General features: G+C 39.7%; 1 protein-coding gene across 2 annotated transcripts in view; it reads left to right on the forward strand.

Annotated features, from left to right (window-relative positions):
* The first annotated feature begins 1777 nt into the window (after positions 1-1777).
* Positions 1778-21825, forward strand: part of srrm4 (serine/arginine repetitive matrix 4) — a 62810-nt gene continuing 42762 nt past the window's right edge. The window contains exons 1-2 of one of the 2 annotated variants that reach the window (XM_086315248.1): positions 1778-2641; positions 5407-5454. In XM_086315248.1, coding sequence (XP_086171374.1) covers positions 2442-2641; positions 5407-5454 — 248 coding nt within the window. In that variant the 5' untranslated portion in view covers positions 1778-2441. The remainder of the gene's footprint in view (positions 2642-5406; positions 5455-21825) is intronic. The other variant, XM_086315249.1, reaches the window with a different exon arrangement.

The following is a 21825-nucleotide window of genomic DNA, read 5'->3' on the forward strand; positions in this document are numbered from 1 at the left end:
TTCAGGGAGCGGAATCGCTTTCCTGACCTCAACAGAGAGAACAGTCTGTTGCTGGGATGGCTGAGGTCCTTCACGATCTTCCTGGCCTTGGTCCAGCACCGCCTGCTGTAGATTGAGTGCAGGTCAGGGAGCTCGGAGCGGATGGTGTGTGAGAAGTAAAAACTTCCTTTTAACAGGAAGAAACTTCCGGCAGAACCAGGCTCACATGGCTGATGCAGAGAGATGGACAACCATACACACTCACATTCACACCCAAACGAAATTTATAATCACCACTTAACCTAACATGCATGTCTTCGGACTAGAAGAGGAAACTAGAGAACCCAAAGTGACCCCACACAGACACAGAAGGAACACACAAAAAAGCCCGAGATTGCCAGCAGGTGCAAACCAGGACCCTCTTGCTTACCACTATACAACCCCATCAGTCCTTGTCTAATGTGCTCAAATGAAACATCTTAGTAATGTTGTAAACACCATCTTAAATTCCTTGGAAATATATATACTGCTAAAAATTTGAAAATATTGAGGAAAAAGCATAGTAATAAAAGTTAAATTTGTGTACATAAAAGCTGTTGGTGCATGAGTGAGCTTTGCTCTATCACATTAAAGTCTGCAAGCAATTCCAAAAGTCTATAAATAGGATATATCCTTTAAAGTATTACACTGAGTTTTCTGTTGTAGCATAAACAGGGTGGCATCCCTGTAGTAGTCTGTAATCCCCTCGAAGATTTCCAGAGTCCTCAGCAATGGCAACCAGCAGATGATATGCAGCATTAGAGACAGAGTGGAGAAGAGAAGAGCGAAGAAAGAAGGGAGAGCTGGGGAGGGGGTTGTTGAGTTGTGCCTCTGTGCTCTGTGTCGTGTAGAAGTAGACTAAAGAGGAGAGGAGGAGGTAAGTGACGGTAGGGAAAAAGCTTAAACCCCCGAGGGGAAGTTTGTGTCAGCCACATGCTCTGGCTGCTCCTCACTGAGCCAGGCCTTTTATTATGTTGATTACCTCGGCCTTTTGTCCAAGATACTGACGAGACAATCGTCTGTGTGTGTGTGTGTGTGTGTGTGTGTGTGTGTGTGTGTGTGTGTGGTGTGTGTGTGTCCCACAAAGGAAGAGGATAAGAAAGACAGACTTACACTGTTTGCAACATAATAAAAACTAGTAGATATATCAGTAATTACATATTCAAAATACAAAAGATTGTAGAAACACATTCATGCTTTTGGTAAAAAGTGCTTTAAGTGCTCAGTTAGAACAGAAAATTGTTCTATATATTTATATCAGTCTATTTGCCATTTACCAAATGCTGACAGTGGGTAAACTCAGGGGCTACAGCAAGGCTCAGTATAAAATACGTTAGGATTATTTGTAAAGTTACTCTGGTGGAGTCCAAGACTAAAACTATACTAAATGAGCTTAATAATTCATTTTTAATTATTTACGAACAATTTTGGATTTATTTTCTGTTTATGGTCTAACTGATTAGTTCTTGTAGGTTTAAAAACCCCCAAAATGTATTTAATAGAAATCACAGGGAAAAGGAAGATGGAGGGAAGACAGAGAGGAAAGGAGAAATACAAGCAGAGAGACAGAAAGATTAAAAGAAACGGAGCGAGAGAGAAAAAAAATGAAAAGTGAATCTAATCAAGGGTTTAGAAGAGTGAGAGTACCACAGCGAGGGAGTGAGAGAGGATGACGGAGGATGTCCCCTTTACTCAGTGTCCAGCCCCCAATTTTGACGTCACATGCTGAGAGACACAAAACAACCCACTCTCAGCTGAGCTTCTCACTCGATTTTCACTCACACACTCTGGCATACCCACTCTCCAACTTACAGATACGCCTGCCCTCAGACACGCCGCAACACTTGCCTCGACACCCGCTCAACCCTCAGCCTGTGCGCGTGGGCGCACAATTATCTCTACACTAAAACGCTGCACTCTAGCAGCAAGAAAAGCACAAGGTCTCTCACTTCTCACGACTGAAGCATGCTCCATCTATTGTCAAGGAATGCCTAATTTTGTGTGAAGCTGCCGAAAGGGAAAAAAAAGGAGCGCTCTGGCTTCCAAACCCAACCCAGACCCCATCCCAAAGAGCAGCAGATGTGACAGAAGAGGAGAGGCGGAGAGAGAAACACAATCTCCATTACCCCTCCTCATCTGGGAGAACAATACCCGGTCTCTAGTTGGAGAGGGTCAGCTTTTGTCCTTCTCCGCACGCTCCCGCTCAAGAGTGAAGAGCAGACAGACGCGCTGACACATTGACCTGCTGCTGTGAGAAGAGAAGACGGAGCAAAGCATCTGCTGCACTCTGCTCGGTTTGATTCAGTACTTGGACAGTTCCTGAGCAACAACCAGTATCGTGTGTGCGCACGTTTGTATGAGAGTGAAGGGAGACTGTCGGGTGAGTGACTGAAGGTGATTCAGTTTGGAGCGAAGAAGCAGAAATGCAGCCCCCACGTTCACTCCAGCTTGGTCCCTGTGGCGCCTCGCTGTCCCTGGGATCTCAGGGAAGCACTACCACCTTCCAGCTGGAAGAGAAGCAGCTCTTTGAGAAGTTTTGGAAAGGGACTTTCAAGGCTGTGGCCACCCCAAGACCAGAGAGTGTCATTGTGGCTAGCATCACCGCCAGTAGGAGAGTGACTGAGTAAGTATCTACGGTTTGCAGTATTTACTTCTATATTACTTCAGCAGCTTACGTGGACGCTTGCTCAAACTTCTCATTTTTCTTTAACCCTAAACTTTGTAAGCACATGGTTGTGGAGCTATTGCTGATATAGTTGATGCACACTTTCCTTTAATTTTATATACATATTTTTCTAAATACAAGAAGTGCCAGTTCATACAGTTTCCTCTAGAAGAGCATGCCTTAAAAATATAAAAGTCAAAGACATTTAATTAATCGCCTGGCACCTGGATTTATTTTTGTTGTAAGGATACAGATAAATGTGTAATACAGAAAGCTGAAAAAGCTGTGTAATCAACATGTGTGCGAAATTACACCTGCCAAGACATTTTTTTGATCCGTACATCAGCAAATCAGCAAATAAAGAGGTCGTGTAAGAGCCTAGCTCAAACATGCCTTTGTTATTGATTTATCACCCAGCCATCTGGATGATCTTTCTCCACTAATGTATGCAGACACATGTGTCACGCAGCCAAACACAGCTGGCCTGAAGAGTTTGATGTTCAATTATCTGACCCCTTTAAAGGTCACGTGAATGCACTTTTTGTGCTTTTAATGTCAGACTTGTCCTTTCGTCCCCCTGTGACATGGCGCTGTGCCAGAGCCTCCGTTAAAGGAGCAGCATGTTAGACATTTTCTTCCCCCTTTTCATCCCTTCGACCAAAGGTTAGCTGTAGCACTTAAGGCCTTCAGGGGAGGATGAATGTCTGATGCCCTTTTCCTGCATATCTCTGCTCTCTTGTTTTTGTCCCATCCTTGCTCCTGTCTGCATGATCAACCATCATCTGCTAGCTTTGACAGTTTTATCCATGTTATCAGGCACTGTTCTGTCTGCTTTGCCTATTTCTCAAATGTATCAGAGGAGGTTACCCTGCTTCAACTGAAACGGCACGTACAAATGGAATAAATGTTCAAACATACATACAGAGAGCCACGGGCACATGGATATACTTATCTGTCAAATGGTGTAGCTTGCTTGGGTGACCTTTGAATGGTTTTGACACCCACTATCAACTTTCTCTTATGTGAAATTAGCTATGTTAATGAGGATTAGAATGGCCCATTTCATCCTACATTGGCACAGGCAAGCGAAAGACACAGTGAATCAAATAATGTGTCCTTAATGGCTTCTATTACAGCAGGACCGTAATACTGCATATGGCTTGGTTATAAAAGATTTTATTGGCTTGTAGGATATGGATAAAAAAAAGACTTTTTATTATAAGAAAGTGATCAAATATGCATTTGTTCCGCTGTGCCCCAGCTCCGCAATCTAACCAAATAATTGTAGTCACAATTTTTCTGTCAGTCAACCATAGCCTGGTGCAGATCACAGATTCAAGTCTATTTGGGGAACCTGGCAAAATAAATTAGAAGCAAACTGAATGGGCTCTCATAAAAAGAAAGAAAGAAAGAAATGTATTGTGGCTGGCTGCTGTGAACTGAGCAGCCTTTTTAAGATAAGATAAGATAAGATAAGATAAGATAGAACTTTATTAATCCCTCGGGTGGGTTCCTCTGGGAAATTCGACTTCCAAAAAGCACAGCAACGACCGAAGTTACAGTTACAGAATTGTTATATATATATATATATATATATATATATATATACACACACACACACACACACACACATATATAAATACAGAGACAAATATAAATAAAATATACAAAGGGGATAAATAGAATAAATAGGAATAAAAAATAAAAATACAAGTGAATTGCACATTTCAAGTATTGAGTCTATTGCACTGTTGACTATTTACAAAAAGTATTGCACAAGGTATTGTACAGTGAGGTGCAGAGGCACTACAGCTTAGTTGTTCCCCCTCCTTTGTCCTCCTGTTTCCCCTCCCTCTCCCCTCCAGAGAGGAGTTAAACAGTTTGATGGCGTGTGGGACAAAGGAGTTTTTAAGTCTGTTAGTTCTTGTCTTGGGGAGAAGCAATAGCTGGAGACTCTGGAGCGGGGCCCAGCTGTCTATTCAACTTTAGCTTCACCAGGAAAGAAGCTTTCCTCAAGTGGCTCTGCCCCTCCACGGGCTCCGTCCGGGTGACAGTGATGATGATGGCGGCATGGCAGGGGCAGGCGAGAGCAAATGTCCCCACAGAGAAGACATAATGTTGCTAATTCGCCTGGGTCTATTTGTGAAAGACAACGGCAGCGTCCCCGTTGTCCAGAGTTTGTCTCTCGCCCTGTCTCTGTGTATATTTACAGTTTGGCTTGGGTGATACAGATTGTAAATAATGAGAAAAACAAAACAAACAAATGCAACACCCAGAGAATATGGATGCAGGACATCCTAGCTCCCTTCCTACCGCACTGTTGATTTTGCCCAGGGTGACTGGGGAACGCTTAGACCATCAGAATGTATTGCCTTAGGCTTGCTCCTCTGCCTCTTTCTCTCCAAGAGGAGACATTATTATTCACTGTGGATAACTGAGGGGTGATGAACAATTGCAGTGAGTACGAGAGGGCATTATGTACAACAAGCAGAGATGGAAAGAAGAGAAGAGACTGAGGGAGAGCCACAGGGTGATGCCTCATGTTCAATCAGCACGAGTCTCTGTCTGTTCGTGGCATCCTAGTCTTTCCTCTCTGTTCGCCTCTTTCTCTCTCACTGTCTCCCGTAACTCCTGAAATAAAATGCTGGAGGAGCCAGATAGCCACAGAGGAGTAATTAGAGTCCACTGTTGTCCCTCTGTCCTCCCTCTATCCTCTTCTCCAGGCCAGTCACACAGAAGAGGGGAGGAGTTCACCAGCTCTATGCAGTGGGGTAGGGTTTGTCTCAAAACCATTATGACCCTGCAAGCTGTGTTGCTCGTGGGGGCTTCTGATTAAAAATGCAGCATGCCTAACTTAATGTTGTATAGCGTGTGACCACGAGTGTGTGTATACGTGTGCGATCATGTGTGTCCCTGCAGTTTTTTTCAGCGGTTGTGAGGATTTGAAATAAGGGTGGAAGCTCGTAATGCGTGTGTATGTGTGTGCGTGTGGCTGCCATATTAGTGGGGTCTTGTCCAACTCTGTGGCAGATGGCAAGCTTGAGAGACTGCAAAGAAAGGGAGGGGGTGAAGTGTGAGTATGTGTGGGTCTGTGTGTATGCGTGTGTGGTTGGGGGTTTCAGGCCTCTTACCTCAGCAGATGCTGGTTTAACGAGAAAGAGAGAGAAAGGGTGTTTGGAGGGGCTTGTACTCTGACAGCACCGGTGGGAACGAACAGCAGGATGGACAAAATAACAGGAACACCTTTAAACAGAATGCAATGCAAGCTAACTGCAGCCTCAAAACTTTAGTTTAAGTTTGAATACAACTCAAAATATTGGATTTTAAAATACTTCAATAATTCTTCTGCTTCTTTAATGTGTTTTTGTTTTGTTTTGTTTTTATTATGCCATTAATACTGGGGTCGGGTGTGGTCTGAAATCTACATCTAAGGCTGAAACAGTAGTTTCTGAGTGACAGAAAAACAGTAGCATTTACATATCCTTGGGTTTTGACCTCTCAGATTGGTCATGACACAACCATACCATGAATTTAAGAAGCTGGAAAACACATAAAATAGAAAATGTGTCATTGCTGGTCAGTTTTATTACACTTAACACTTAAATGTAATACAAATCCTTAAACAAAATGCACATTTTCTCATTGTCAATAGGTTGCATTTCCAGATTTGGTGAAATATGATAAGTCTACCTCTGCCATTGTGTGGACTGCAATTTAACTGCAAAATGAAAAGTTGGTCTGTGGCTGGATGTGATCATTAGACCAAAGTGACTGCAGTTTACAAACTTATATGCTTGTAATTCCAGCACTGTAATTTCTTGCACACCTGATTGATACAGGCATATTTACAAGATAACAATTGATATTCGTTCAACAGATTCACCGGTCTAGTTCACATGCAGAGTTAAAGTATGTGGGCTCGTTCTGTTGTCTGTAATAAAGTGGCAGTTCGGGTTATAATTATATTGTTTGTCATTGTTTTCTCTTCAAAATTGTTTTGATTAAGTGGCGGTTTGTTCATAGCATGTGATTGTCTGACGGCTTGTAGCCTCTCAGAGTTTTTCATGTTTGCGTGTCCACCTCCTGGCTGTTGGAATTGCACAATTTGCTAAAGAAAATGTCTTAGATTTAAATTGCTATGGCAAGAATGCTTACAGCATCCACGCCCATTTAAGCAAATACAGGAATAATAATGCTCAGAGAGGGAGCATGAATAAATACAGGATATACTGTAGAGTCTGGAAAACATCAAGGAGTAACAGTCACAGCTCCCCTTGGGACGAGGCATCACTCTCTTTCTTCTTCTCTCTGTGAGAATGACAAACATGATTTAGTGACGGACGAGGGGTTTGTCTGCCGTTGTACATCTGTGTCTGTTCTTCCGCTCTCCTCATTGCAGAGTATCTTTACCCGACTTGTCTTCCTCTCCTCGCATCAGTATCTCTGTCCTTGCCTCTCCTAGTATCTTTTCAGTGTGTGTTAACTCGGTCTCTCTGTGTCTGTGTCATATTACTCAGAGCACAGGATGCGGCTGCTGAAGCATGCTGACAAGAGAGCGGGAGATGATGCCAGCTCCCCAGGCAGGAATCGGACTTATCACCAAAATGGATTCCCATTTGATACTGACTCCAAAATCCATTTGAACCAGTCTACCTTCTGCAGCTTCACACTTGATGCACTAATCCAGCGTGTTTCTCGCCTCTTTTTACGTCATGGGCTGAGAAAAAAAAGCAGAAAGGTTCATTGGTAAATTGGATTTTTAATCGATTCAAATACAAGGGGGGAAAAAAAAAGACAAATATAAATGTGTGAGAAAACTGTAAAAAGTTACCAAATCTAAAAAGTCTCCTTTCTTAGCTTTTTAATAGATGGCTGGAACATTTGTTACAATTCTGCAAGTTTTAACTTTAAATAAATAGAGGCATGTATGATAGATTTATTGTCTCTCAGGTTCTGTAATTAACTATTTTTTAAATATCTGTCTCTAAAATCAAAACCGTAGACTGGAAAGAAATAACACCTTCATGTTTAAGACAGGAGGTGCTGGCCGTGTTACTGGCAGATGAATTGCTTTGCATTCGCTATGAAATAGGGTGAAGAAATCTCATGAAAACATGAGGTCTTCAGGAAGAAGCCTTTTTGAGTTTGCCCAATGGAATTTAAAAAGGGTTTCATAAATACTAACATGTACAGAACTTCCCCTTTTCCCCAAGTAGTGCTGAACTATTTAGAAAGCATCAAAAGAATTCCAGAGGAATTAAAAATTTCTCATGTGAATAAGCAAATTAAATAACCATTTGAACCACATAAACTGATGCACTGTTTAGTTGAGGTCACCAAAAAGAAAAAAGCATATAGAAAGCCTTATTGCATCCTATTTTCACTCAAGGAATACAGAATGTTTCAGAAAGGATTTGTGTCAATGCAGTTACCTTTTGTGAGAAAATAATAGCCTGCAGGAGTTGGGCTAGGGAGGGAGAAGTACAGAATAGTTGCAGGAAGGAGGACATTTTGAGGCCCATTAAAATTGAAGCTTAACAGCAGCCACTATGGCCATGAGTGACAATAACTAGATGATAATAAAACAAAAGAAAAAAGATAAACACTGTTAAAGGTGGAGAGAAGTTAAAAAAAAGTCACTCACTGCCCTTCCTAAGATATATAGATAAGCCTGTTTGCTATTTAACCACAATGTTATTCACTAGGAAATATTCAACAGGTCCTCAAAGTTCTGTATAGTTGAGATGTCTTACTCTAGAGTTTCCTGGCTTGGAGTTTGGACTTCATCTCATTTTTATTTATTTATTTGTTTATTTATTTATCAACGAGTTCCAAGCCGAATTTTTGACGACTGAGCTCTGCATGTTTCTCCTGTTTGTACTGCAGCATCTAATGCTATTGCACCACACAGGTACCACATCAACACTGAGTAGTTAGCACTGCGTTCTTGTTTTTTTGTGTAGTGTTGGTTGGCAAACAGTTTCTAGCTGCATTAGTGCCAACTTTTGTAGTTCCTTGCCACTTTGTGCAATTCTCCTTCTGGACCTGGATGCATCATGAGATATGTAGCTCTGAAGTAAGAAGGATCTAAAAAAAAATTGCACCAGTTCTTAAAGGGATACACCTCCACATGCATTTTCTGGAGGTAGTGAGTTATACAGAATATTTACTGATATAATTTTTACATTAAGTGGCCATAAGAAATCCATAGTGGAAATAACCCACAGAGGTCTAATCCCTTAAACGTACTGCTGCACTATCCATCCATTCATCCATCCATGCTAGTTTGTCCAGGGTCTTCTCCAGGCATGACGTGGCCTGAGGCTGGATACATTCTGGTTGAGGTCAGGTTTTCGGTCATGCACCCCTCACCTCACCAAAACACCTCAGTTGGTGTCGAGGAATAGTTCCTCACCGCAATCCCCTCCCCTGATTGGAGGAAGGGAGCCTGGGCTGAAAGCTTCAGAGTGTCTCCTGGGGTACAGTCTGGAGTTAAAAAAAGTAAAGCTTCAAGATCATATTTTGTTTTAATAATAAATGTGAAGGATTGAGTGTAAGCTGAAGGAATGAAAGAATTTGCTCACTTTATCAACAGGCCCCCAAAAAACTGGCATTCAGAACAGTGCCACCTTAAAAGTCGAATGAGACATATATTCACTGGCCTACAGCAAAAAATGGCTGTAATATATCACTGGGGAGTCTGAAGGTGTTACTGATGAATGCCAATGACCCAACAATTACTTCAAAGGTGATATTTCTGGCTTTTAAAGCTCACTTTGACATTTCCAAATTTCATCCTCATCTCGGCAACTTAAAGGCACAGCGCAGCGGTGAGAAATGAGTTTAGCTATAATGACACACCTATCGATTGTGCCTGACTACAGCTGGACTCGTGTGCTAACTTGTGATAGATGTTTAATATCGTGTAAGCATGATAGAGATAAAGGTTGAAAGCAGCACTTTGAACAGAGAGCTCAAAAGACCCTTTGATATTTGAGTCCAGGAAATGTGTCATTTTTTGTCCCCATAGACACACTCCATAAAATGATGTAAGACTGTGTGTTTATTCGAGTTTATGAATCAGGGGATCAAGCTACTGAGAACCCTTCAAGGCACTGTGTCCATGCACACACACACACACATGTACTGTATGCACGCATGCCTTTTTATTATTATTGTATGTAGTGAGTGAGTTCATCAAACCCCCAAAGGCATCAAGAGCCTAGCAGTGAAAAGGAACATACCTAAACAGAATCAGTATATGGTGTTATTATTGCTGTTTCATCTTGTTCTTTGTCTTGCTCCCCATGCCTGACAGGCGACATGAAGATAATAAAAGAGGTGGCTGTAACATGAACAGAAATAACATAAAACTGAAAAGAGCAACAGCAGCGGTGACAGAGTGATGCAGACAGTTTAGATAAATGTGTGAATGCGGGAAGTTTGTTCAGCAAGGAAGTTCAATTTTAAAGAATTAATTATGAAATCTTGAACTAGCGGTTATAAAGACCGTGAACACAAGGAAGGACAATTTAGTTTAGATTTGGCCCTTTGGTCTGTTCAGGCGTGCCAAGGATTTGGCGGCACCTTAACAGATGCTTTAAACCTTGAGAAAGTACAAATGTATTTCTGATCGGCCTTCCACTTGTGTTTATATATTCTTTCCTCATTAGTACAAAACATTCAAAAAAAATAAACTCGCATGTCCAGGTGCCCACACACATGAAAACACATGTAGGTATATAATGAGAGAACATATTGAGGTTGACATATAACACGGGGAGGAGGGGGAGTGACATGATAAGTCCTTCAAAGCTGAACAGCAACAGCATCATTTTTAAGATGAAAGCAAAGAGCCGAGTGTTAACCCTTTACATCATCTCAGAGATGCTGTGAAATTTTCCCTTTAGGGATCACAGTTCGCCCACTGTGGCAACTCCTCTGCTTGGGAAATGCCACCCACACCCCTCCCTCCTGTAGCTGCTGGCTACTGTGTCATATCCTGAATTGTGCATTTTTATGATTGTGATTTGATGCAGTCGAGAATTGTTTTTCTAGTTTTTCAGGGAATAAATGTTTAGTTAGAAAGGCAAAATTCAAGTGTTTTTTTTGTGCTAAAATGACTGGTTCACCAGTAAATGACATAGAGCATGTTTTTTTTAAATTACATATTTAATTTAAATCTGTTCATCACCAACATACAAGATCCCTGGTTTAAGAGTCACAGGAGACACAAATCACAATCTGTCAAATCAAATATGCAGATTTGTCCATTGTGGCAAACTCCTGTGAATAGAAACTTAACAACACAAGACACAGAAATACTCTTTAATTACGAATACTTAGAATTGATTTTTTTTTTTGGGTAGTTATCCCTGTGTGTTTATACTTGTTGAGGAAAAAATTTGTATCTTTGTTCCAATAATAAAACATTCAAGAGTGCATTTTTACTTGTAAATGGTGCTAAATACTAAAAAAGGTAGAGTTAAGTTAAAATTTAGTGGATCCAAATGAATGAATGAATGATAAGATGCAACAGAAGCCACACAAAATGTTTGCACTCATCTTCTAAATTGTTCTAAAGTAATTGTAAGAGCCTACTTTCCCACTCTCAGGGCTGACAAAACGACAACAATAGATATTTCATTAAGGCTATGCAAAGATGTAGAAGTTCAATAAGCATGGGTAAAACATAAGGCAAGACTGTAATCTGTCATGCTGTAAAGGGAAATTTGCTGCTCCAACAGCACAGAAGGGGGAACTGATTTTGTTTGAGCCCAAGTTTTTATGCTTGAATTGATTTAGTTCCATAATGATAACAGACAAAAAAACAAATCTGAAAGTTTCTGTCTTGCTGATTAGAAATTTGACTGCTTACGAGCACAAAATACACTGAGCTGGAGTAATATGGATCCATTCTGCACCTGCCTCACTTACTTTATGTTAAAATCGAGTGCACTGACATTTAGAAAGACTCATGGCATTTAAGTCCATTAACATAGTAAATTGTGTCGCTTGTTCACAAGATGTGTGTTGGAGTATGTGCTTGTGATTTTGTCAGTTTGCCGAGTGCAGGCTCTGCAAGAATAAATGTAGCAGATGGAAACATAAAGGCGGGAAATTATAAGCAATGCACAAAAATGTCTGAAATGTAAAATCTGTAAATTCTCCTTTAAAAAAAGCAAATTATTTTTCAGTGCTTTGGTTGATACGTCTACTTTGAGTCTGATCACATGTGTTTTTATTTTGTTTGTATTTTTGCTTTTTTGCTCTTTGTTTTAAGAACAAAAAGTTAATAAGTTAATTAGATGTTCCTTATCTTTATCTATGGCTCAGTAATGTTCTGGCCTCTTGAATCTATTTGAGGTGGTAACAAAAACAGAAAAGTTTTGACTCAACTTACTTTGAGCTTTGTTTCAAAGGCTTTCAGAGAAGATGCTGTATCCTTTGTTGACATTGAGGAGCAAGTACACAACAGCGTCAAAGCAAATCAAGCTGTATAGGGCAAAAATTAACTTCTAGTTTCTTACATTACCGAAACGTATACGGCATTATGTGAAAAGCACATGCCGTGTAGAGTCACTGAATGCAGCCACTTTGTGTAATTGACTTGTTTGTAAAAGAAAGAAAGATGGAGCGAGGCAAGGGGGTAAAATGAGAAATGAAAAGGAGAAATGGTTATTATTTGTAATAATAAAGGTGATAGAAATCAATATAACAGTAGCGTGAAGCAAGGATATAATGACTTTCTGGTGGAACAGAAAAAAAGCAGGAAAGGGAAGGACAAAAGAAAGACTGCGAGAAGGAAGAAAATAAAAGTGCAGACTCTGTGAGTGACATTTTGAGATTGTCCATTTCAGGACACTGGAGCAGCAAAGGTTATTACATTTTACTGAATATCATATTCCAGCCCATGAATAGAAATCCTTTCTTGAGTTGTGGCCAAAGGGAATTGAATTATATGTAGGCACATAATGTACAGCATTGAATAAACTCATAATAGACGATGAGAGAGGGGGGTGAAACGCTCCTTTGTCCTCTACTGGCTCAAGTTGAAATGGACAGTAGTAAATCTTACAGACAGTAAGAGATGACCTATTCCTTTGAGCAATTCATTACCAATGAGCGTGGTACTGAGAGAGGGACGGCTTGCTCATTACAGCCTATTAGATCTTCACAAACCAGAGATTTCCCTGGACATGTAAAAGGTATGAGTCAACTTTCAACTTTAACTGCTAATCACTTTGCCCGCAGCAAACAGAATAAAGAGAAACAAAAACAGATGTAAAGTGTAAGTGAGCAAAGGCTTACTAATGCAATATATGTGAAAGTGCTATTGTCATGTGCAGTTTTTTTAAAAATACGTAATTACTCAGTGGAGTTGAAATGGAAAACAATGAATTCCCAGTGACTGTAATATCCTGTGATAATTTGGTATTTAGTGTTCTCTCTATTGTTTGTCACAAACTGCTTGCTCACATGGTCTGCATATTATAGATCCATGCACATGGTGTATTATTTTTGAAGTGGTTAGTCATTTAATGTATGATATTTTATGATGGAAGTGCATAAACCTCGTAAGACCCAAACTCTTTCATGGCATGCATTTTTAATTTCTCTTTGCTATTTGGGCTGATTGCGACCTGATGAATGTAAAAACAAAGAATTACCAGATTTTTTATTTTTTTTTTACCTAATTTTTGTTTCTGAGAAAAAGGAGATCCAAATATGAGGACATTCACTTTAAATTTGGATAGAACAGTGGCAGTATAACGTCCTCGTAAGTGGATATCAGGCCCTTGTAGAGCAAAATGTAATATTTTTGTCTATACAACTGTGTGATGTCCATATGTGTGGACACCAGGTCCTAGGAGGTTAAATCTGATTTTGGTATTTTATTTACATCTTTCTTTTAAAAAGTTGTACCACTGGCAAAAAACGTGTGACCAGAAACCGTCTTAGTATTAATCAAATAATTCACAAGTGATGTGCATGGATGCACACCAGTATACCAGAGAATTCTTGTTGAAGTCTCACTACTGCCAAAATTTACCTGAAAGGAAATGGAGTGTTTTTTCTAAATATACTCTGATATTAGCAAACCCTAAACCACAGCTCAGGCATTTAGTCAATCAACTGATTAGTTGATCAACTGGTAACTATTTTAAAATGAATAATTAGTTTTTTGCAGCTTCTCAAATATATCACGTCAAAGAAAAAAGACAAAATAGAATAAAATACATTTGTCTGTGAATATTACTGCAACTCTATCCCTTTTTTTAAACATTATTTGCAGACACAGGCCAGGGTGATCAATAATGAAAAAATTGTCAGTTTTAGCACAACTCCAAGACCCTCAGTCTAAATGATATAATGTGACAGGTTCTGAATATACAACAGCTGATCATAATAACATCAGTGGTGCTTCAGGGGTAGACAGATTATTACCACATCCAACTGGAACATGCCATTAGGTAGTGCAATCACTCATAATGACGGTAGGCAGAAATCGCTCTCTCTCTAAAATCGCACTGAAGCAAAAGCCTCATTAAATATGTATGCATATGCCAGAGTTGCCATTTTGGAAAATCTGAAAAATCCTGGATAACAGGCCAAAGCTCCCTTTTATTCTAGAAGCAATTTTAACTCTGGTGTTAAAAACATCCCAGGAGTCTCTTATTTACTGTAGATCTACACAGATTCACACAAAAGGCATTCAGAAACAAACTCAAGGTTCGTCTCACATGGACTGACCATCAGCGTCATTGGTCTTTTTCTTTTTGTGCCGAGTGCGCTACTTCTTTGTAACTGGAGCCCCGAAGCAGTCATTGTATTCATTATTAAAATGCGAACTTATCAAAGTCAACTTCTCATCACTTAAATCATTTCAAGGCTGAGTGGCTCCCATGTCTCAGCCTCCTCCTCCATTTTTCATTTTTGCTGCTTGCCCATCCTCATTTCAGTAAGATGGTCTGCCAGTCATGTGAAATTGCCACCATTTGCATAACTGATGCAGGGTTAAGGGTGCAAACTGCGGCAGTGTTGATGTCACAAATGCAATCAGAGATGGTAGCGCAGGAATTAATTGGCTCGCCACATTATTTCCTTCACACGGCCTTGCTCTCACCTTTGGTGTCACCCCGTGACTTGAAAAATGACAAGAGGTTTAAAAACTATGAAACTTCTCAGCAAGGTGAAAGACAGGGTTGCTTTATACGTAGATCATTTTCAGAAACATTCCTGTGAAGTTGCATCACATCTGAAATGTTTGTTTTTAGCTGCTTTTGCACATGACCTTTTCAAACAGCAAATACGTCTGCCTTAAGATAAGAGACAACTAAACTTCTCATGATTCCAGGTTATTATTCTCAGCCCTTTAGCCTCATTATGCTATTGAACGGTTCAATATATAACCATAATAACAAAATACTAATAATATTTTTTTTAAAACAAGGTAGTCTTTTGTGCCGATTAGCTAGGATTCATTTTTGCTGCTTGCTTTCTTTTTAAGTAGTAATTTATTTTTTAACACCTTTAAGCAGTAAAATTACTGTATTTTATGTCAGGATTGACCAGATTGTTGATCAATAGCAGTGTTTCCCGATTTTAAGACACTCCTAGTGTATAACAGCTAGTCATTAGTGCAGTTATAGCTCCTCTAGGGAAGATTTTAATGTCGTGTAAGGACACAGTGTCACAGACAATGAAGCACCCTTCAGAGGTTAGCACTGTCACAGATAGAAGGTATGAGAATTATCCGCATTATCCGTTATCTTAACCTTTTCTTAACTTAACCTTCCTCCACTGTCAGAGTACCCAACAAAGGAGAGTTGCCTCTACATAGGACTGTATGGGTCAAACTTAAGAGCTTTTTAACAGAAAGCAAGCAATCATAAAGTTAACTGGTCATGGTAGGGGTGCCATTCACCCATCTACAATAAGTTTTTACAAAGTTAAATTAGCTATAGAATAGCTACAGGAACATCTACAGTTAATATCCAAAAGTTGATTCTGTTCATCTGGATGTAACGTTTTTAGTGGGAGAAACGTTTCATCACTCATCCAAGTGACTTCTTCAGTCTCAGCTAACTGACCTCCCAGCCCATTGTTCCTTCAGTGGTGCTAGTTTCAGTCATTATGCAAACGTACTGTTTATAAGCTTGAGGAAACCTGCAGTCAGTTGAGACTGAAGAAGTCACTTGGATGAGTGATGAAACGTTTCTCCCACTGAAAGCGCTACGTTGAGATGAACAGAATCAACTTTTGGATATGTACTTACCTGGATGATTGAGCATGCATCAAGACATCTACAGTTAATAAAAAATACTACTATGCTTCAAATTGACATAAGTGTCACCCTTTAGCTTTCTACTAGTAATTATTATATTTTTTTAAATGTGTTTATCTCTTCAAAAGGAGCGAGGCCGTCAAATGAAATAACTGGAGCCATCAAATATACCAAATATTCAAAACTGCTGCTGTTTTTGTTTGTTTGTTTGGTTGTTTTAAATTAAAACTAGGCTAGTTACAGTGTACATTTGGCTTTTAGCTCTCATGGCATGTTTTACATTGCACTGTGTGAAGCTGCTCTATAGAGATTCAAGGCAGATTTCAGAGGCACACAGTCTCTAATGACATATTGAACAAGTATAGATCAGGAATACTAAAGCAAGAGGCTGATTCAGAGCAGTAGAAACTATGTCAAGGTCAGTAACAAGGTCAAAGAGTGACAGTGAAGCTGAGTAGAAAGTCGTGCAGAGGGGGCTTGTTCAAAAACCTATCTTGCCAGTGTGCTACTTCCTATTGTGAGTGTTATTCTGACTGACATTGCAGTAACCAGCTCATCTTACTGAGAACTGATTAGGACAAATGGAGCTGACAGGTTTGTCGCTGTTCCCGAAGTAAGAGAGACATGCAAGAGAGTGGAGTCAAAATCTTCGTCTTTCACAAAGAAATGGGAAGATGAAAAGATAGATGGATACCTTCGTCTTTTTTTAGACTATTTAATAGTTCAGTTTTGTTTTCTGGAATAAAAACATCATCTTCTAATCATTTCTTCAAATGACAACGCAAAGTTAAAAACAAACAAAAAAACAAGCATAAACAAAGAGAGATCTTATCTGGCTTTCTCGTTCACACGTCAACTGAATGATCTTTCAATCTGAAATGATTTCAGCAAATGGTGAGTCAGTCGTGCAACTTTCTATTTTCAGACTATAGAAGATAACTCGGGAAAGTTATTATTTTTACATGACATCAGCAAACTACCCAGACACCATGAGATTGGTATTTGAGTCACTCGGGTTCTTGGGAATGGCTCATTTATTTCCTTAATTAAGTTTAGTAATAGCCTTGTTAAATGCTCAGTCATTGGACATTTGTTAAATGTGGTCAGTGTAAGGGAATCTGTGGCTCTGGATACCATGAGTGCAGAAATTACTTTGCAGATGCCATTTAGCAAATGCAATGCTGACTCATTCAGTCAGTGACTCAGTTTGTTTGAGTAGATTTAAGACTTGATGAGATGGTACTTTGCAGGATATTAATAGAAATCTTAAAAGTGAGCCTAACATTAGTTTGGGAGATCTTGGAAGATCAGCTCATTGCAGTGCCAGCCCACGTCAGCTGATAGCTCAGCCGATACCAGTCTGCATATCTTTTTGGCCGATCTTGTGTATTGGACATGCTATTTAAGCTGTAGTGGTGCAGCTGCTCTTGCTATATTTCTGCATGCTGATTTGCAAACCACCTCCACTTCAGCCGCTCTTTTTCCACTAACTTAATCAATGTCCTTTGTGTTGCCGTTGCCTCGTGCTTCATTCTGTACAGGGGGGTTTGCTGCTGCTCTCCATGCCTCAGGGTTACCATCTATGCACATACAAGGCCAGGGAGGGGCCAGAACAATTTCTGCAGAAGGAAATAACCTTCTGACTAAAACACAGTTTTTATCGTTTTGCTGTTTTCACTGTCTGTTCAATGTTTGTTACTCACATTGCATCTAATTAAATATGTTTGGGCAATGCTGGTGTGATGACAGAGATTTTAATCATACAAACATTGCTCTGAATAAAGACTCTAAAATCATGCGAAATCTTGTGCATTTGTAATTGTCAGATAGTTAGTCCTAATTACTTTGGTGATCCCCATCTGTTCCACCATAGGGCTCACCATTATGGTTTTAAGTTAACGATTTGTTAGCTGTACCCCTAAGAATCCAATATCTAAATGGTCTGTATAGCGCTTTACTAGTCCCTAAGGACCCCAAAGCGCTTTACATATCCAGTCATCCACCCATTCACACACTGGTGACGGCAAGCTACATTGTAGCCACAGCCACCCTGGGGCGCACTGACAGAGGCGAGGCTGTCAGACACTGGCGCCACCGGGCTCTCTGACCACCACCAGTAGGCAACGGGTGAAGTGTCTCGCCCAAGGACACAACGACCGAGACTGTCCAAGCCGGGGCTCGAACCGGCAACCTTCCGATTACAAGGCGAACTCCCAACTCTTGAGCCACGATCGCCTTCCTTTGTGTATGCAAATAAAAATATAAATTCATTTCCTGTAGTAGTTTGTGCAAAATACATGGAAAACTACAGTTCCCATACACCCGTAATCTCAGTTGTCTGCTGACAAACACATTTCAAGTATAGGTTAAGTAACCGAGAAGCATCTTGGAGAGCTGTCAATATTTGAATATTATTTAACAAAATAAATTTTTATATGTAATCATGGTCACAAAAGCTAAAATATGCCCCTTGTTGATCCATTTTCGGTTCACTTACTTTAAACAGGTCTTCAGAAAGAACTGGTCATTATCAACATTCAGATGAAATCTCTCCAGCACAAACAGATTCATTACCTGCTGTGATGGAAATTTGCCTTTGAAAACACCTTGAAAGTAAACCAATATAAACGAAGACATCTATTATCCTCAGAAGAACTGCCTTGTAAAAATATGGACAGAGCGGGTAGAGTAGAATTTGCCCAATAATTAAATTTATCTGGCACAGATCAGGGTGATGTGAGGATAGTCTACCTAATTATAAGAAATCTAATTAATGTCTCTGGCACAAGAGCTCATTTCAATGGCTTCCTATCACTTTTGATAGAAGCTGAGAGACATTTTTTTTTCCAGTTTTACATCGATGAAAGAATCGGTTATCACACTCCCCCTGATTCATTTGGAAAACATGAAAGCCTCTCAGATAGCCACATAATTAAACAGTTATTTTGGGGCATTCAATTTAAACTTGGGCTCAGCGGTGCCCTTGCAGGAGAAATAGAATTGCTTTGTCTCAGCACTCTCTTTGAGTCTGAAGACAGTTTAAAGAAATCTAGTTGCAATAAAACACCAGATCTGACTACAACGAGAAGCCACGAATTAATGCTTTGCCTTTGATCCGACCAGGGCGATGCACCAGTGCCTTTTGTGCTCAGCTAAATGAGTTCCTAGTTCTGAGGAAGACTGCTAAATTATTAAGACTGTTCTAGAAGTTTGACTCTTTTATTTTGCTTTTCTTGCAATGCACCAAGGGAGCATTTGGCAAAGAATCCAAAGGTTTAAAATAGAAAAAACTCTGAACCATGTTTGCAATAATCATGATGTCCCAAAGGACTGGAGTTAAAGCACATCTGCCTAATCCAATCAGCTTCCACATTAACCTACATTGTCTATATTTGAATATTGTTTCAGAACTTACTGCAATGGAATACAGCACAGTACATTAGATGTTGTGATGAACCTTAGGCTGTCAGCTACAATTTAACAACAGGACGCCCTCATTCTGTTTGATATATTCATCCAAGGTGGGGGGGTTGGCCTATCAAAAGATGATTTGAGTAAATAAATAGAACCTGACTGGTGGCATAATCCTTGTCATGATGGCCAAAGGGCAAACTTAATGCATGTAGATATCAACGTCAAAGTCAAAAAGCAGAATAGTTTCTATTTTTAATCCACTTATCTGAGTCCTTGATTTCCTGCACGTTTGCCTCGCTATTCAGTTTGATGAAAAATGCTTTTGAAATGCAGAGCTTTTTAGATACAGGTGGTGCGCGTGATTTCAAACCACTACGTGTGCTGATAAGGAAAACATTTTATTTAAACTCACACTGCATAATAAATATCCAGGGGTCATGTGTTCTGGTGTATTAATCCGAAGGCCTTTAATGGATAGATGTTGAAAATGAACTTGGGCTTGTTGACTTTTCTCTTTTCCTCTCCAAGAAAAACTCCTCAGTGCTTCAGGTGATTGACATATTTACTCCTTCTCTGCCAAAGTCCTCCACTATCCCTCTCTCCATCTGTCAGTGCCCTTAACAGCACCTCATCCTGTTGAGAATGGGCCGAGAGAGGCAGGAGATTAGGGGCTAATACTGTATAGGAAAGGACAAATAATCTCACAGACACCCTATCTTTTCTCATAAACTTTGAAGCAAAAGGACAGTCTTCCAGCTTGACTGATAGACTGTCTTACTGTTTGACTGACAGCCACCAAGGTGAGGGTATGTCAGATTGGAGGAGTCGTTTTTAAATACCCGTTTAGCAATATACCATCTTCGCCTCCAGGTCATAATCTATGCTATCAATTTTGATCCTGCCCTAAAGCCCCATTCCACATGCCCTGGGGTCCAATATTGCTTGGGAACGTGAGAAGGTTTTGCAATGACATCTAATTTTTTTTTTTTAATTGTAAAGTAAACACATCTGGGCAATTTTCTGATTGTATTTAGATGAAGCTAGAGGTCTCCTGATAACAATAATCTACTCAAAACTGGACTTTGAAGTCTACTAAACCTTTTGAAGGTTTTTAAATAAACTGGGCATGTTTTCTGAAAAGCTGCATTGCTGCTGAGATTTTTGCTCTCGTTCCATTAATTTTAGGAGAAAGCAATCCATATATATAAAACTAGGCATCTCCTAAACCAGCTCTATAACATGGGAAGTTATCTCTTTCAGCCTTGTTGCATGAAATATGAACACTGAACTAAAAGCAGAATGTTTTTTTGGTGCCTTAAACTTACCTGCATCCATACAGTTCAAATCCAATTCAATAATCCAAAAGCAAACTAAATCTGAAAGTGGTTTCAAATGGCAGCTTTGATTCAAAATTCACTTCTGATTGCTAACCAACTGCAGTAACCACAGACATTTCCTGCTGTGATAAATCTTTTCATAATAATTTACTTACTGGTGTGCATCACAATGGCTCATATCAATAACATAAGTTATCTTCGCTGTAGTCAGGCATATTGACGTTGACAAGGTTATGTATTAATTGTGTGTGGTTCCTGACCATACTGTGCAAAAATGGCCCTTTATGAATACAGCTTATGTCACTTTTCATCCACCTGCTGATGTTTTTTATAATCTGCTCCCGCTCAAAATACTGCAGGATCAGACTCACCTTCCTTTAAACCCCAGAACCTTTAGTTCCCCTGAGAACACAGAGTGGACTCTCAACTCCTGAGTCACTTTTAGTTCGCCTTTCCCTCGCTGTTATTTCCACTCTGGAAAATGTACTTATAGGATTTCTGTGACAAAAAAGGAAGAGAGGTTCAAGTTTATTTCTATGCACACTTCTCAGTGATGGTGGTACTTCAGTTCACTCAGGGTACATCTATGTTTGCCAGCAAGGTGACAAAAAATATGCTGTCAAAATAATGTTTGAAGCATGTGACAGGCTTTTCCTTACGGGGTTATTTTGGAACATATCTTATTTCCCAATACGTCGTGTACAGTGGAAAACAATATGAAAGATGTAATTTGTATTGTATATTTACTGGCTATGTGTGGCTATGTTATGAAGCAACAATGCTTTTCATAATGCACTTAAAATAGTGCATAAATCTGTATGCTCTGTATGCCTACACATTAAATATGGTTACTGATGGCTCCTGTTTTCACACTGACTCAAAACTCAAAGAAAATAATTGGCTAGAGCTAACTAATTGTGTGAATTATGCGTATGTGTCTGTCTGTTTTGTTTTTTGGTGCACATATTCTTGGCTATTCACACAATACTCAGATATTTTGAGAAAGAGTTCAGGTAGAAAACTAGTTCTTGACAAAAGCACTGATGAGCAAGAGCTTGTCCAATGCATAACCCACTAATTGAACTAGTAGGTGTCTAAATATA

The sequence above is a fragment of the Aulonocara sp. 'chitande type north' Nkhata Bay genome, linkage group LG12 (assembly GCF_057382095.1).
Source record: "Aulonocara sp. 'chitande type north' Nkhata Bay isolate Kocher_YH1m ecotype deep benthic linkage group LG12, A_spYH_male_GT1.1, whole genome shotgun sequence".
NCBI lineage: Eukaryota > Metazoa > Chordata > Actinopteri > Cichliformes > Cichlidae > Aulonocara > Aulonocara sp. 'chitande type north' Nkhata Bay.